The following is a 16,323-nucleotide window of genomic DNA, read 5'->3' as shown; positions in this document are numbered from 1 at the left end:
ATCATTTGAATTATCAATCATATTGATTGAGTGCTTACTGTACACAGTACTGTACTAAGTACTGTACTAAGTACTGTACTGTACTAAGTCTTTGGTAGAGCACAATGTAGCAGAGTTGGTAGACACATTCCCTGCCTTCAATGAGCTTAAAGTCAAAAGGGAGAGACAGATATTAATAGAAACAAATTACAGATATGTGCATAAGTGCTGTGGGGCTGGGCCGGGTGGGTGTGAATAAAGGGAGCAAGTCAGGGCTACACAGAAGAGAGTGAGAAGAGGAAATGAGGGCTTAGTCAATAAGGCTTAAAAGTCAGGAGGGCAAGGTTGGGGGGGCAACTGCATAACTAGTAATTACCCCAAATCTCAACATCCTCTCAAGGAAAAGGCAGAATAGAGAAACTGGCCGTTAAGCCCAGGTGATACCATTTGGAGCAAATGACACTGACCCACATATTCAATCTGGCACCAAATCCTCTTTATTCAAACTTCATAACAAGGCTAAAATCTACTCTTTCCTCTCCATCCAGACTTGTTTTATGCTGTCGAATCATCTCCAACCCATAGAGACACCATGGACACATCTCTCTCAGAACTCCCCTCCTCCAGCTGCAATTGTTCTAGTAGTGTATCCATAGAGTTTTCTTGGTAAAAATCCAGAAGTGGTTTACCATTGCCTCCTTTCGCACAATAAACTTGAGTCTCCACCCTCGACACACTCCCATGCCGCTGCTGCCCAGAACAGGAGAGTCTTGACTTGTAGCAGATTGCCCAGCTGGACTGCTACTACGTTAACTCAAGCATTTATCCTATCCCACCTTGATTATTGCCTCAGCCTCCTGGCTGACCTTCCTGCCTCTTGTCTCTCCCCACTATAGTCCACACTTCACTCAGCTGTTTGGATCATTTTCTACAAAACCATTCAGTTCATGTTTCCCCATTCCTCAAGAACCTCCAGTGGTTGCCCATTCATTTAGTCATTCAATCGTATTTATTGAGCACTTAGTGTGTGCAGAGCACTGTACTAAGTGCTTGGGAAGTACAAGTTGGCAATAGCTGCCTCCTATTTTACCTCTCTCATTTCCTACTACAACTCAGCCTCCAAACTTCACTCCTCTAATGCCAACCTACTCACTGTACTTTAATCTCATCTATCTCACCATCCATCCCTCACCCACGTCCTGCCTCCGGCCTAGAAAGCCCTCCCTTTTTAAATTTGACAAACACTTTCCCTACCTTCAAAGTCTTATTTAAAGCATGACTCCTCCAAAAGGCCTTCCCTGACTAAGCCCTGATTTCATCTTCTCCGACCACCTTCTGCATCACCCTGACACCCTCCCTCAGTCCAAAAGCAGTTATGTACATATTTGTAATTTATTTATTTTATATTGACGTCTGTCTCCTCTTCTAGACAGTAAGCTTATGGTGGACAGGGAACTTTGTTGTATTGTGCTCTCCCAAGCACTTAGTACTGTGCTGTGCAACAGTAAGTGCTCAATAAATTCTATTGATTGATTGGCAAATTTACCATCAGGGTGCTGGTTCACTGACAGTAATTCCACTGTAGAGATGAGTTGGTGAGCTACCTGATGATAATCAACTTTCTTAGCAGGAGGGAAAAGGATAGATAGCTTAATGCCTCGCCTCCCTGAATTCTGGTGTAAGAACTGTTTGGGAGTATCAGAAGAAGAGCATGAGCCACATAAAAAGGCAATATGTTAGATAAGGGGCAGCTGACTAAAATACCTTGAGTGAGAAGCATTAAAAGTCATATTAATAGTTCTTCACCAGAAAAGGCACTCAAAAGAAATAAAAGACGTAGATTCTAGCTAGAATACAAAAGAGGATTCTGCCTTACCATTTAGATTAACCTCTGATTAACTACATCGGTTTGCAAATTAGATTTTAATCAGAGACAATTAAAAGATTATGAGAGCAAATTCAAAGGAATAGTGAAATCCCCCAAATAAGCCTTTCAAACCCACCAAACAATCTCCAAATAGATCATCTCTTCTCTGGCCTACCTGCCCGTCAGCTTAATCCAAGGTAGTTGGGAGTGAGAAGCAGCAAGGCTCAGTGGAAAGAGCATGAGCTTTGTAGTCAGAGGTCATGGGTTCAAATCCCAGCTCTGCCAATTGTCAGGTGTGTGACTTTGAGCAAATCACTTAACTTCTCTGTGCTTGTTACCTCATCTGTAAAATGGGGATTAATCAATCAATCAATCAATCATATTTATTGAGCCCTTACTATGTGCAGAGCACTGTACTAAGCGCTTGGGAAGTACAAATTGGCAACATATAGAGACAGTCCCTACCCAACATTGGGTTCACAGTCTAAAAGGGGGAGACAGAGAAAAAAAAAAACAAACATACTAACAAAATAAAATAAATAGAATGAGGCCCCTGTGGGACAACCTGATTACCTTGTAACCTCCCCAGAGCTTACAACAGTGCTTTGCACATAGTAAGCACTTAATAAATGCCATTATTATTATTATGATTATTATTATCCACGTGGAGCCAATTCTGAAGAGGCTCCACCTTCATCAACCAGCAGGAGGAGAAAAGAAACACGACCACAAATCCTTTCTCAGGTTTATCAAGGGCAGTTCAGAGATTCGGTTCCACCCATGACCATTACCTATTTGGGTATAAAGATATCAGCCATCAAGACCCTTTACTTCCTGAGAAATGTACTTTTCCTCTTGTCTTCCCTACAACCCCTTGGTCACCTTCCAACAGGGTCTTTTGGATGACCTTTTGGATGATAAAGCTGACCATAATTCAGCCCCACCAACACAGTGTTACTTACACAATAATGCCCTCCGAAGAAAAGTGAGGACAGTATCCTGATGGTAGTCATAGAGGTCACGTTTTCCCTGGGGCTCTGGAAGCACCATTAAGTTGGGCTCCTCATTTTTCTGCCAAATGTTCCCCTAACCCCCCATCCATCCTTTCCACAGCCCGAAGGCACTTTTCTCCACATTTTGGAAGATAACCTCTCTTTCAAGTTTCTTGCTCATCCCATCCAAACCCCTCCAGCATCTGAATATGCTTTGCTCTCCTGTGACCTTGTGCCCTGAAGGGTGGAGGAGAAGGACGGCTTAGGAGAGGATAGGGAGGAATCCTATTTTTCTTTAGCTTCCCTTCACAGGAGAGTTTTGCAGTAATACTAATGATAGTGGTATTTGTTAAGCATTTACTGTGTGTCAGGCACTGTACTAAGTGTGGGGTGGATATTCATTCATTCATTCAATTGTATTTGTTGAGTGCTTACTGTATGCAGAGTACTGTACTAAGCCCTTGGGAAGTACAAGTTTACAACATATAATATGAGCAAATTGAGTTGGATAAAGTCCCTGTCCCATATGGGGGTCACAGTCTCAATCTCCATTTTCCAGATAAGGGAACTGAGGCACAGAGAAGTGAAGTGACTTGGCTAAGGCCACACAACAGACAAGTGGTGGAGCTGGGATTAGAACCCATAAATTTCTGACTCCCAGGACTATGCTCTAGAAGCATGGCTTAGTGGAAAGAGCATGGGCTTGGAAGTCAGAGGTAGTGGGTTCTAATCTCAGCGCTGACCTCCACCACTTGTCAGCTGGGTGACTTTGGGCAATTCACTGAACTTCTCTGTGCCTCAGTTACCTCAACTGTGGGACAACCTGATTACTTTGTATTTACCCCAGTGCTTAGAACAGTGCTTGGCACATAGTAAGTGCTTAACAAATACCATCATTATCATCATCACTACACCGTGCTGCTGAAGTGCCTCATTGGGAACAGTCCATTCATTCATTCAATCGTATTTATTCATTCATTCATTCAATCGTATTTATTGAGTGCTTACTGTGTGCAGAGCACTGTACTAAGTGCTTGGGAAGTACAAGTTAATACTTGTAAGGAGCTCAGAGCAATTGGAGAGAAAGGACACGTTCACATGAAACAACAGTAAAAATACTTTTATTGCTTTCATTTTGACCCCAAGAATTACATTTATTTTCACTAATGACCCTCCATAAGCAGGTTCCTACTTGTAAAAGCATGAGCAAAATCCCAGACTTTCCTCTAAGAATGATGAATGGGACTGTAGTCCTAGCAGTAGCAGTAGTGGTAATGGTTTTTATTTAATGCCTAGCGAGGTTTTCGCACCGAACCGAGCACTCGGGGGAGTGGAGAAAAGCCAAACACGTGTTCCCCGCCCTCAAGGAGCTTGTCATCGACTGGAGTTCAGAACTCACAGATGGCGAGACGGTACTGCTGGCAGTCCTTATCATTCCAGGTACCATCGGTGTACATTTCCACACAGTTCTCTTTGCCACCCCCCCGGGGCTCTCTTCGGTACCAGTTGGTATAATTCACTGGAGTTTCATCCAGGTAATAGAACTTCCCAGGGTCCTTGCCCTCCACAATGCCCAGGTAGGCGTATGTATTGTACTGCTTTACGATGCTCAAGAGGGCCTTGTTCTCTTCTTCGTTCTCCGGGGTGGCAATGTCACCGCCTGCTCTTCTGCATACCTCTCTAATGGCTGCAAAGTTGACGGACTGCCCGTTGCTAGAGAAGACCTTGTCTCCCACGAGCAACAAAGTTTTTTGCAAATTTAGAGCTGAAGGGGAGAGTGAAAAAAAGCTCAGGTTCTCTTCCCCACTCTTGAGACAGACAGACAGACAGACAGAGATAATTATTATTTTATTTGTTAAGTGCTTACTACGTGCCAGGCACTGCTCTAAGCGCTGGGGTAGATACAAGTTAATCATGTCAGACACAGTCCCTGTCCACATTGGGCTCACACTCTTATCGGCATTTTACACATGAGGAAACTGAGGCCCATAGAAGTGAAGTGACTTGCCCAAGGTCACACACCAGACATGTGGAAGGGTCAGGATTAGAACTCAGGTCCTACTGACCAGGCCAGCGCTCTTATCCACTAAGCCTCACTGCTTCTCCAGGGGTAGGAAAGTCTTCTCCACATTTATAATAAACATAAAGATGGAATTTATTAAGCACTGACTATGTGCCAAACACTGTTCATTCATTCATCCATTCATTCATTCATTCAATCGTATTTATTCATTCAATCGTATTTATTGAGCGCTTACTGTGTGCAGAGCACTTGTACTAAGTGCTTGGGAAGTACAAGTTGGCAAGATATAGAGATGGTCCCTACCCAACAACGGGCTCACAGTCTAGAAGGGGGAGACAGACAACAAAACAAAATATGTTAACAAAATGAAATAAATAAAATAGTAAATATGTACAAGTATAATAAATAGAGTAATAAATCTGTACAAACATATACACAGGTGCTGTGGGGAGGGGAAGGAGGTAGAGTGGGGGGGGATGGGGAGGGGGAGAGGAAGGAGGGGGCTCAGTCTGGGAAGGCCTGCTGGAGGAGGTGAGCTCCCAGTAGGGCTTTGAAGAGAGGAAGAGAGCTAGCTTGGCGGATGTGCGGAGGGAGGGTATTCCAGACCAGGGGGAGGAGGTGGGCCGGGGGTCGACGGTGGGACAGGCAAGAATGAGGCCCATTGAGGAGGTTAGTGGCAGAGGAGTGGAGCTGAAGGGCTGGGCTGTAGAAAGAAAGAAGGGAGGTGAGGTAGGAGGGGGCGAGGTGATGGACAGCCTTGATGTCAAGAGTGAGGAGTTTTTGCCTGATGCGTAGGTTGACTGGTAGTCACTGGAGATTTTTGAGGAGGGGAGTAACATGCCCAGAGTGTTTCTGCACAGAGATGATCCGGGCAGCGGTGTGAAGTATAGACTGAATTGGGGAGAGGCAGGAGGATGGGAGATCAGAGAGGAGGCTGATGCAGTAATCCAGTCAGCATAGGATGAGAGATTGAACAAGCAGGGTAGTGGTTTGGATGGAGAGGAAAGGGCAGATCATGGCGATGTTGCGGAGGTGAGACTGGCAGGTTTTGGTGATGGATTGGATGTGAGGGGTGAACGAGAGAGCAGAGTCAAGGATGACACCAAGGTTGTGGGCTTGTGAGACGGGATGGATGGTAGTGCCGTCTACAGTGATGGGAAAGTCAGGGAGAGGGCAGGGTTTGGGAGGGAAGATAAGGAGTTCAGTCTTGTTCTGAATACTGGGGTAGATACAAGGTAATCAGTTTGTCCCACGTGGGGCTCACAGTCTTAATCCCCATTTTGCAGATGAGGAAACTGAAGTACAGAGAAGTTAAGTGTCTTGTCCAGTTACACAGCTGATAAATTGTGGAACCGGGATTAGAACCCATGACCTATCACTCCCAAGCCCGTGCTCTTTCCACTGTCACGCTGCTTCTCATGGACCCTTCTGACTACAGCCTGTCATAAATTAGGGGGAACCTAGGTTCCTGACTACCCCAAAAGCTAGAAAGCTACTTAGCTATGAAGCTGGAAGAAAGTAGACTACTTGTATGCAGTTCCTTTTTGCATTCTGGGAAGAACTCCTCCTGGAAAACTAAATAACCCTCAGAAGAGAAAATTACAAGGTGGCTCGCTTTCTTCTCCTCCCCATTTCCTGCCCACCCAAGGAGAAGCATTAAGGTTGGACCAGAATCCCCTACTCTACTGCTTCTTCACTTCCAGCAGCATGGTGTGGTGTCTAGAGCACAGGCCTTCGAGTCAGAAGCTCATGGGTTCGAATCCCAGCTCTGCCACTTGTCTGCTGTGTGACCTTGGGCAAGTCACTTCACTTCTCTGGGCCTCGGTTTCCTTGTCTGTAAAGTGGGGATTGAGACTGTGAGCCCCACGTAGGGCAGGGTCTGTGTCTGACCTGATTTGCTTGTATCCACCCCAGTGCTTAGTAAAGTGCCTGACACATAGTAAACACTTAACAAATGCCACAATTCTTCTTCTTCTTATTGACTCTAAGTATCCTTTCAATACATGAAAAAGTGAATGTGCTTCCCTCCACCCCTCCTTGCCAGGAAGGGCTGTGGGGACTTGGGAGAATCAAGCTTCTTACCCCCTTTCAGCTGCAAGATGTGGTGTTGGAGGTCCTGAAGAATTTCCTGTAACTCCTCATCTTGGTTAGCAGGTAGACCTAGAAGGCAAAAGACATATTACATCTCCACCGGGAGACATGAACAGTGACAATCTCAAAGGAAACTCTTTGCTCAAAAAACACATGTTCACTTTAAATGAATAGGAAAATATGTTCAAATGATGTGTTTTATTCAAACCTAATTACTATACATTGGAAAAAAATGTAGTTCCCTCTATATATGCACAGACTGTGTGAGTTCTCAGCAATGAAGGAACAACCAGACAAGTTTGCAGGGATGTGGGTGCATGCTCAAAAAAATATGTTTAAAAAGTCAAATTCCAACATCATACAGATTCCTCTTAGTCGTCCACCAGATGTGTTCGCTTCCTGGGGGACAAGATGCCCTTTGGAGCGTTTGTTTCCACTCCCCAACCCTTAACCACCCTCCCTTCTGTGTCAGCTATGTACAATGAATCCCTTAAGAACATGATATTCCCCCCACCCTCGTCCCCACAGCAGTCATACACATGTCTTATTCTCTTCCATTTCTCCAATCTGTAATTTATTACATATCTCTCTCCCCTCTAGACTCCTTGTGGGTAGGGATCGTGTTTGCCAACTCCATTATATAGTACTGTCCCAAGCGCATAGTCCAGTGCTCTGCATGCAGTGAGCATTCGATCAATATTGCAGATTGATCGATGAAGGGAAGCCTCAGTTCTTCTCACCTGAAAGTCCTGGCTCTCCCCTCTCTCCCCTCTGGCCTCGCTCGCCCGGACTCCCAGGTGCTCCAGTCAGGCCGTCTCTGCCGGGGAGTCCAGGCATGCCTCCAGGAGGGCCCATCGGACCTAGGCACGAGAACCGTCAGGGCGATGAAGGGGCACAGCATTTCACAGACGTTGGCAACGTGGGATCGAGTGACAGAGGGAGAACCGGGGAATGCGCATGAGGGGAGAAATTGGACTGCGACTGATGAATGCGTGTACCAGAAGGGCTGAGTCTGGGAACACGAGTAGGCCTCGGGAGTGAGCAAGGCACTCCACTTGGCTTACTGCTCCTCTGGGTGTCTGCCATTTTGGTCCAAGTGGAAAGGTGTTTCAGTGGATTTGAACCCCTGACTTCTGACTCCAAAGCCTGGGCTCTTTCCACTGAGCCTTTTATTTGTACATATTTATTTTATTTTGTTAGTATGTTTTGTTTTGTTGTCTGTCTCCCCCTTCTAGACTGAGAGCCCTCTGTTGGGTAGGTACCGTCTTTATATGTTGCCAACTTGTACTTCCCAAGCGCTTAGTACAGTGCTCTGCACACAGTAAGCGCTCAATAAACATGATTGAATGAATGAATGAATGGAGGATGAGGGGCAGAGAAGGGCCTGAAATTTTTCCAACTCTTAAGAAAGTTTTTCATGGTACTGTCTTTGGTACTGGATTATTAGTATTTGAGAAGTGACATGGGCTAGTGGATAGAGCCTGAACCTGGAGGGAGAAGCAGCGTGGCTCATTGGAAAGAGAACAGGCTTTGGAGTCGGAAGTCATGGGTTCAAATTCCGGCTCCGTCAATTGTCAGCTGTGTGACTTTGGGCAAGTCACTTAACTTCTCTGCGCCTCAGTTACCTCATCTGTAAAATGGGGATTAAGAGTGTGAGCCCCCCGTGGGACAACCTGATCACCTTGTAACCTCCCCAGCTCTTAGAACGGTGCTTTGCACATAGTAAGCGCTTAATAAACACCATTATTAATTAAAAGACCTGCGTTCTAATCCTGGCTCTGCCACTTATGTCTGCTATGTGACCTTGGGAAAGTCACATAACTTCTCTGTGCCTCAGTTCCCTCAACTGCAAAATGGGGATTGAGACTGTGAGTCCCATGTGGGACAGGGACCATGTCCAACCTGATTTGCTCCGTATCCACCCCAGTGCTCAGCATAGTGCCCAGCACACAGTAAGTGTTCAACAAATACCACAGTTATTATTATTATATTGCTATCCTTGCTAATTTTGTTGTTGCATTTGTGAACCTCTTTCCAGCACCAAAGCACTGTGCCTTGAACTCAGGGAGATACATATAATCATAACAGGGCCCCTCCCTGCCCCACCATGGGCTCACAGAGTTGGGGGATAAAAGAGCATTATTTATGTTTTTAGGGAATGATTTGCCCTAGAGAATCCCCTGACTCAAAGCAACTTCTGCAAGAACGTTATAATGGGGAGCAAAAGTCCACTGAACTCTCTGTCCCCTGTCTTGATTGAAACCAAATGTCATGCCCAGGAAAAGCGAATTTCAGTGCCTGTATACTCCCCTTCTAGACTGTGAGCCCGCTGTTGGGTAGGGACCGTCTCTACATGTTGCCAACTTGTACTTCCCGAGCGCTTAGTACAGAGATCTGCACGCAGTAAGCGCTCAATAAATTCGATTGAATGAATGAATGAATCTGCCCCCTCCCTCGGCTCCCCTGCCATGACCCTGAGGGGACCCACAGTAAACCAGTAGAGAAAGGCAGAGCTGGAGAGCTCCTAGAAGGAGCCATAGAGCCCTGGCAGCTGGGGGGCTTCAGATACCCATCTCCATTACCTGGTGGTCCAGGATCTCCTTTGACACCATCCCGGCCATCTCTACCCGGTTGTCCGTTGCTACCGGGCGTGCCGGGGATGCCAGGAGCCGCGGCACAGCTCTCCTCCGCCTCGCTGCCCAGCAGAGAAGCCGCCAGTGTGGCCAGGGCCAGAGCAGGCAGTGATGGCAGCATTGTGCAGGGTCACCTAGGAAAGCCAAACACAAGTTGCCTGTTATTGCACTTGGGTTACTTTTCTCTTAATAATGATGATGATGATGATGTTGATGGTATTTGTTAAGCACTTACTATGTGCCAAGCACTGCTATAAGTGCTGGGGGGGATAGAAGGTAATCAAGGTTGTCCCACGTGGGGCTTACAGTCTTAATCCCCATTTTACAGATGAGGGAACTTAAGGCCCAGAGAAGTTAAGTGACTTGCCCAAAGTCACACAGCTGACAAGTGGCAGAGCTGGGATTAGAACCCATGACGTCTGACTCCCAAGCCCGGGCTCTTTCCACTGAGCCACGTTGCTGTGATGCCAGGCAAGATGGATTTTACAGCCCAATAAATAAATGGTTTAATTGATGTTTTAAAAGCATTCGCAAGTCGGTTTCTCTCGGTCACCCTTGCTCTTGTCGACTGCTGGAACTTTATTCATTTTTTATCTTAATAACACTGAGAAACAGAAAATTTTCTGTTAGGGGCTTTTAAATGGGAAAAGGCGACCGCCATACTGAATCCATCCTGGCACATGGTAAGTGGTGATGGTAATAAATACCACAATAATGCTAATGATAATAATAATAATGATAATAATCTGTAGACTGTAAGTGCACTGAAGCCAGGGAACGTGTCTACCAATTCTATTGCATTGTACTCTTTCAATAACTTAGTACAGTACTCTGCACACCATAAGCCTTCAATAAGTATGACTGATGGAATATAGTGACTAATACCAATAATAATGATCATAAAAATATTTGATAAATACCTATTCTGTGCCAAGCACTATACTAAGCACTGGGATGAATGCCAAATAATCAGGTTGGTTCATTCATTCATTCAATCGTGTTTATTGAGCACTTACTGTGTGTAGAGCACCGTACTAAGCACTTGGGAAGTACAAGTTGGCAACATATAGAGACGGTCCCTACCCAACAACGGGCTCACAGTCTAGAAAGGGGAGACAGACAACAAAACAAAATATATTAACAAAATAAAATAAATAGAATAGTAAATATGTACAAGTAAAATAAATAGAATAATAAATCTATACAAACATATATACAGGTTCTGTGGGGAGAGGAAGGAGGTAGGGTGGGGAGATGGGGAGGGGGAGAGGAAGGAGGGGGCTCAATCTGGGAAGACATCCTGAAGAAGGTGAGCTCTCAGTAGGGCTTTGAAGGGAGGAAGAACGCTAGCTTGGCGGATGTGTGGAGGGAAGGCATTCCGGGCCGGGGGAAGACGTGGACCGGGGGTCGACGGTGGGACAGGAGAGAATGAGGCACAGTGAGGAAGTTAGCGGCAGAGGAGCGGAGGGTGCAGGCTGGGCTGGAGAAGGAGAGAAGGGAGGTGAGGTAGGAGGGAGCGAGGTGATGGACAGCCTTGAAGCCGAGGGTAAGGAGTTTTTGCCTGACGCGTAGGTTGACTGTTGGTTGTAGTCCTTGTCCCACAGAGAGCTCACAGTCTAAGTAAGAGGGAAAACAGGTATTGAATCTAAGGCATAAAGACTTGCCCAAGGTCATTCAGCAGGCTAGTGGAGGAGCTGGGATTAGAACCCAGGTCCTCTGACTCCTACGTTGGTGCTCTTTCCCCAGGCCATGCTGCTTCTCCTATTGTATACCTAAGCCAATCAATCAATCAATCAATAAGCAGTATTTATGGCATGCTTACTGTGTACAAAGCACTGTGCTAAGCACTTGGAAGAGTACAGGAGTACATGACTTCCAGTAGTTATCTTTTTATGCTCATCTTAACATGGTTATGGTGGCTGACACATGGAAGGAGATTGAGTTACAGCATAGTACCCAAATAGCTGCTCTTTGGAGAACAGAAATTGGAAAACCACAAGCAAGGAAGAACTAATTCTCTGGAAAAGACACTAATGCTAGGAAAAGTCCAGGGAAAATGAGGAAGAGGCAGACTCGCAGCTACATGGATAGAGGCCATAACAACGATAAAGGAACAATCGTTAGAAAGGTTGTGGATTGTGGCAGAGGACAGGATGTTCTGGAGAAAGTATGAAGTCACTATGAATCGAAAATGACTCGAAGGCACACAATAATAATAATAACAATAATATGCAAGGAAGACAGGGGAAGCATTTTAAGGAAATGCTAAAACAAAACCTCAGACAACGATGCAACAAACCTGAAAACTAGGGGTCACATAGGACAGATTTATGCAAAAGCTTCATAAGGAAAGAGAGACAAGGAGCCAAAAGAGAAAACAGCTCCAGTGACTGCAAACATTAAGCACAATGACATACCAAGGGACAGTCTTTTTGCGTGTCAAATATGATTGGGTCTGCAAACCTCTACATTGGCCTTTACAGCCACACAGTCACACACTCATCAGTGAACTTTAAGGATCAGTGATGGCTTCTTCAAATAAATAGGATAACTATATATAGGTGCCTATTTATTCATTCACTAGTGGCTATTATAGCTACCTTCCCTCTCCAGAATAGTTATTGATGTAAGTTTCTCATTTTCCCCCTTTAAAGGGTAAATTCCTTAAAGGGCAGGAATTGCCCATTTTGCTTTTTGTATGTGTCCCCGCAGTGCTGAAACAGCAGTCTGGAAACCAGTGTTCAATAAATATTGTCACCAGTGACAGTCTCCATGAGAGAGGCATCTAAGGACTGACAGCGCAGCTGACCTTTATGCATTTATGACTGATGAGCAAATCATCTTTTATATCAACTTCTCTCCTCATCACTTCCACACACTTCGCTGCTCTGGTGCTAACCTTATCACTGTGCCTTGATCTCACCTGTCTTGCCACTGACCACTGGACCACATCTTATCTCTGGCCTGGAATGTCCTCCCTCCTCAAATCTGTCAATTACTCTCTCCTCTTTCAAAGCCTTATGGAAGGCATATCTCCTCCAAGAGGCCTTCCCAGACTAAGCCCCATTTTTCCTCATCTCCCACTCCCTTCCACATCACCCTGACTCACTCCCTTTGCTCTTCCTCCCCTCCCTGCCCCACAACACTATAGTATATATCTGTAATTTGATTTGTTTATACTGATGTCTGTTTACTTGTATTGATGTCTGTCTCCCTGCCCTAGACCGTGAGCTCGTTGTGGGCAGGGATTGTGTCTCTTTATTGCTGTATTGTACTTTCCCAAGTACAATGCTCTGCATACAGTAAGCGCTCAATAAATATGATTGATTGATTGATTTATCAACTAAACATTTTACATTTTCTACCCATGATTTCCTTTGAATTTCCACTATTCAGAGGAGAGGAGATTGTTGGAAGACAACAGCAGTGAGCAGATCAGCCTGGCGTGGAATGAACAAGAGAGGGATTTACTCTGGACAGAGGTTCTGAGAAGATTGGGCTACCTAAAACAGATTCCAAAACGGTAACAGACGAGGCAAAGAACATCAATGGATCAATCAATCAATCAATGGCATTTATTGAGCGCTTACTGTGTACAGAGCACTGGCCTGGAATGAACTGCTGTTTGTAAATGATAATAATGATTATGATATTTGGTAAGTGCTTACTATGTGCCAGGCACTGTTCTAAGCACTGGAGTAGATACTAGATATTTGGGTTGGACACAGTCCCTGTCCTACATAGGGCTTACGGTCTTAATCCCCATTTTACAGATGAGATACTTGAGGCACAGACAAGTTAAGTGACTTGCCTAAGGTCACACAGCAGACAGGTGGCTGAGCCAGAATTAAAACCCATGACCTTCTGACTCCCAAGCCCAGGCTCTATCCATTAGGCCACGCTGCTTCTGTACCCCAACAGCATCACCAGTGACATTAGCTTAGCACATGAAGAACAGACAGCTTCTACTTCATTTTAATTTACATTTATCCCAGACTCTCTGCCTTAGATGCTGATTTTGTGTTTTTGTTTTATTTTTTCCTTAGCTGCCTATCAGCGCCAGTCACTCAATCATATTTATTGAGCGCTTACTGAATGCAGAGAAGCAGTGTGGCTCAGTGGAAAGAGCAGGGGCTTGGGAGTCAGAGGTCATAGATTCTAATCCCGGCTCCGCCACTTGTTGGCTGTGTGACTTTGGGTAAGTCACTTAACTTCTTTATGCCTCAGTTACCTCATCTGTAAAATGGAGATTAAGATTGTGAGCCCCACATGGGACAACCTGATCACCTTGTATCCCCCCAGCAATTAGAACAGTGCTTTGAACATAGAAAATGCCTAACAAAAGCCATTATTATTATTATTATTATTATTATTACCAAGCACTTGGGGGAATACAATATAACAATATAACAGACACATTCTCTGCACACAATGAGTTTACAGACTAGAGGGGCAGACAGACATTAAAATAAATAATAAAATTATGTACAGAAGTGCTGCGGGGCTGGGAAGAGGGAATGAATAAAGGGGGCAAATCCCCCTTCCCATTTATTCTTTACTTATGAGCCCCTGGAGGGCTCGTTCTAACCAGTGGTTTTCCTTCTTAGCACTTAGTGTTTCACACACAGGAAGCACTTAATAAATACAATTACTAATAATGATAATAGTAACGGTATTTATTAAGCACTTTCTATGTGCCAAGCACTGTTCTAAGTCCTGGGGTAGATACAAGCTAATCCTGTTGGACACAGTACCTGTCCCACATGGAGCTCCCATTTTACAGATGAGGTAATTGAGGCAAGGAGAAATGAAGTGACTTGCCCAAGGTCACACACCAGACAAGTGACATAGGCGGGATTAGAACCCAGGTCCTGCTGACTCCTAGTCCTGTGCTCTGTCTGCTATGCCATGCTGCTTATTGCTATACTACTCTCTATCTTCAAGGTCCTTCTGTAATTTTATATTTTCCAGGAAGCTTTTCCAGATTAATGTCTTTTCTTGCCAGCCCTTTCACCATCCTACTTTCACATCAGCACTTTTGTGTTACATAAAGCATTTAGGTAGTCACACCCCCGCCGAGGTATTTATGCACATATCTTTATAGTCTATTGTTTCCCCCTACTTGTAATTTATTTTGGTGTCTGTCTCCCCTGGTAGGTAATAAGATCCTTGAGAGCAAGGATCATGCCTACTAGCAGTATTCTACTCTCCCAAGAACTTAGTACAGTGCTCTACACAGAGTAAGCACTAAATAAATTCTACAACTCCCCTTCCTTCCCGGAAACAATCAATCACTCATATTTATTGAGAGCATACTGTGTGCAGATCAGTGTACTAAGTGCTTAGGAAAGTACAATACAACTGAGTTGGTAGGCAAATTCCTCAACTACAGTGAGCTTACAGTCTAGACATGCACACCTTGAGATATTAGGGAGATTTTTCTCTGTGTTATAAGGTTACAAGATGTGCCTGAGATTAAAAAGCCCTGCTTTTGCAAAGCTCTACATTTCATTTCTCTCCATCACTATCTTTGACTGACTCCTTTACGCTATACATGTGCTAAATAAGAATTTGTCCATGTAGGGCATATTGCTTCTCAAAATAACAAATGAATCCATTTTATAAAAGTGGCCACATAAATCAACAGGTTGCTGGTTATTTTGGGACACTTTTGAATACATGAGCTCATCTTCATCCATAATTTGTCTCATAGTCATGTGAAACCTTGGTCTTCTTTCCCTCAAGTTAATTTAAGATTGGAATTCTCCCCCTGCAGACCGAAAACTCCTTGTGTTCAGGGATAGCATCTACTGACACTGTGTGGTATTGTAGTTTCCCAAGCACTTAGTACAGTGCTCTGCCCACAGTAAGAACTCAATAAATTTATTGATTGCTCCATGGTATTCCATAATATTGATTTATAAATCAATCAATCAATTTATTGATTGAATTTATCCATATATACTCATTGCTTGAGCATAAATGGAAAGCAGCAAGGCCTAGTGAATAAACCATACACCTAGGAGTCAGAGGACCTGGGTTATCATCCTGGCCCTGCCACTTGCCTACTGTGTGACCGTGGTTAAGTCATTTAGCTTCTCTGTGCCTCAAATCCCTCACCTGTAAAATGGGGATTCAATACCTGTTCTCCTACTTAGACTGTGACCCACATGTGGGAGAGGGACTGTATTTGTCTAGATTTACTTGCATCTATCCCAGTATTTAGAATAGTGCTTGACACACCGTAACTGCTTAACAAATACCATTAAAAAAATGGCTGTTACAGCAAAGCACGCGTTGAGTCTTGGAACCTGGAAAAATTGTTCATACAGCGACAGAGGCTGAGGCGAGGAAGGGTTGATGAGTTAACTCAGCTTCATTGAGTAAAAGTCACAGTGACTCCAGTGCTTGGCCCATAAATATGTTCACATTTGTATTTTAAAACCAGAGAGCAATTTTCTCAGCCTTATAATAATGATAATGATGGCATTTATTAAGTGCTTACTATGTGCAAAGCACTGTTCTAAGCACCAGGGAGGTTACAAGGTGATCAGGTTGTTCCACAGGGGGCTCACAGTCTTAATCCCCATTTTAATCTTAGTCTTAGTCAGTTTAAGTTTAGTTAAATTAAGTTTAAGACTAAAACTTAGTCTTGGTTTAATCTTAGTCTTAATCAGATGAGGGAACTGAGGCACAGAGAAGTTAAGTGACTTGCCCAAAGTCACACAGCTGACAATT

General features: G+C 44.4%; 1 protein-coding gene across 1 annotated transcript; it reads right to left on the bottom strand.

The window, feature by feature from the left end:
- Positions 1–3,971: 3,971 nt before the first annotated feature.
- On the bottom strand, positions 3,972–9,715 carry LOC119925713 (pulmonary surfactant-associated protein A-like; the record flags this gene model as incomplete). The annotated part of the gene is made up of 4 exons (XM_038744110.1): positions 3,972–4,603; positions 6,944–7,021; positions 7,693–7,812; positions 9,535–9,715. Coding segments are annotated over 4 exons (756 nt in total), but the record flags the coding sequence as incomplete, so codon positions are not given.
- Positions 9,716–16,323: the final 6,608 nt, after the last annotated feature.

Source organism: Tachyglossus aculeatus, chromosome 3 (genome assembly GCF_015852505.1).
Source record: "Tachyglossus aculeatus isolate mTacAcu1 chromosome 3, mTacAcu1.pri, whole genome shotgun sequence".
Classification (NCBI taxonomy): Eukaryota; Metazoa; Chordata; class Mammalia; order Monotremata; family Tachyglossidae; genus Tachyglossus; species Tachyglossus aculeatus.
This window is presented reverse-complemented; position numbering and strand designations above follow the sequence as displayed.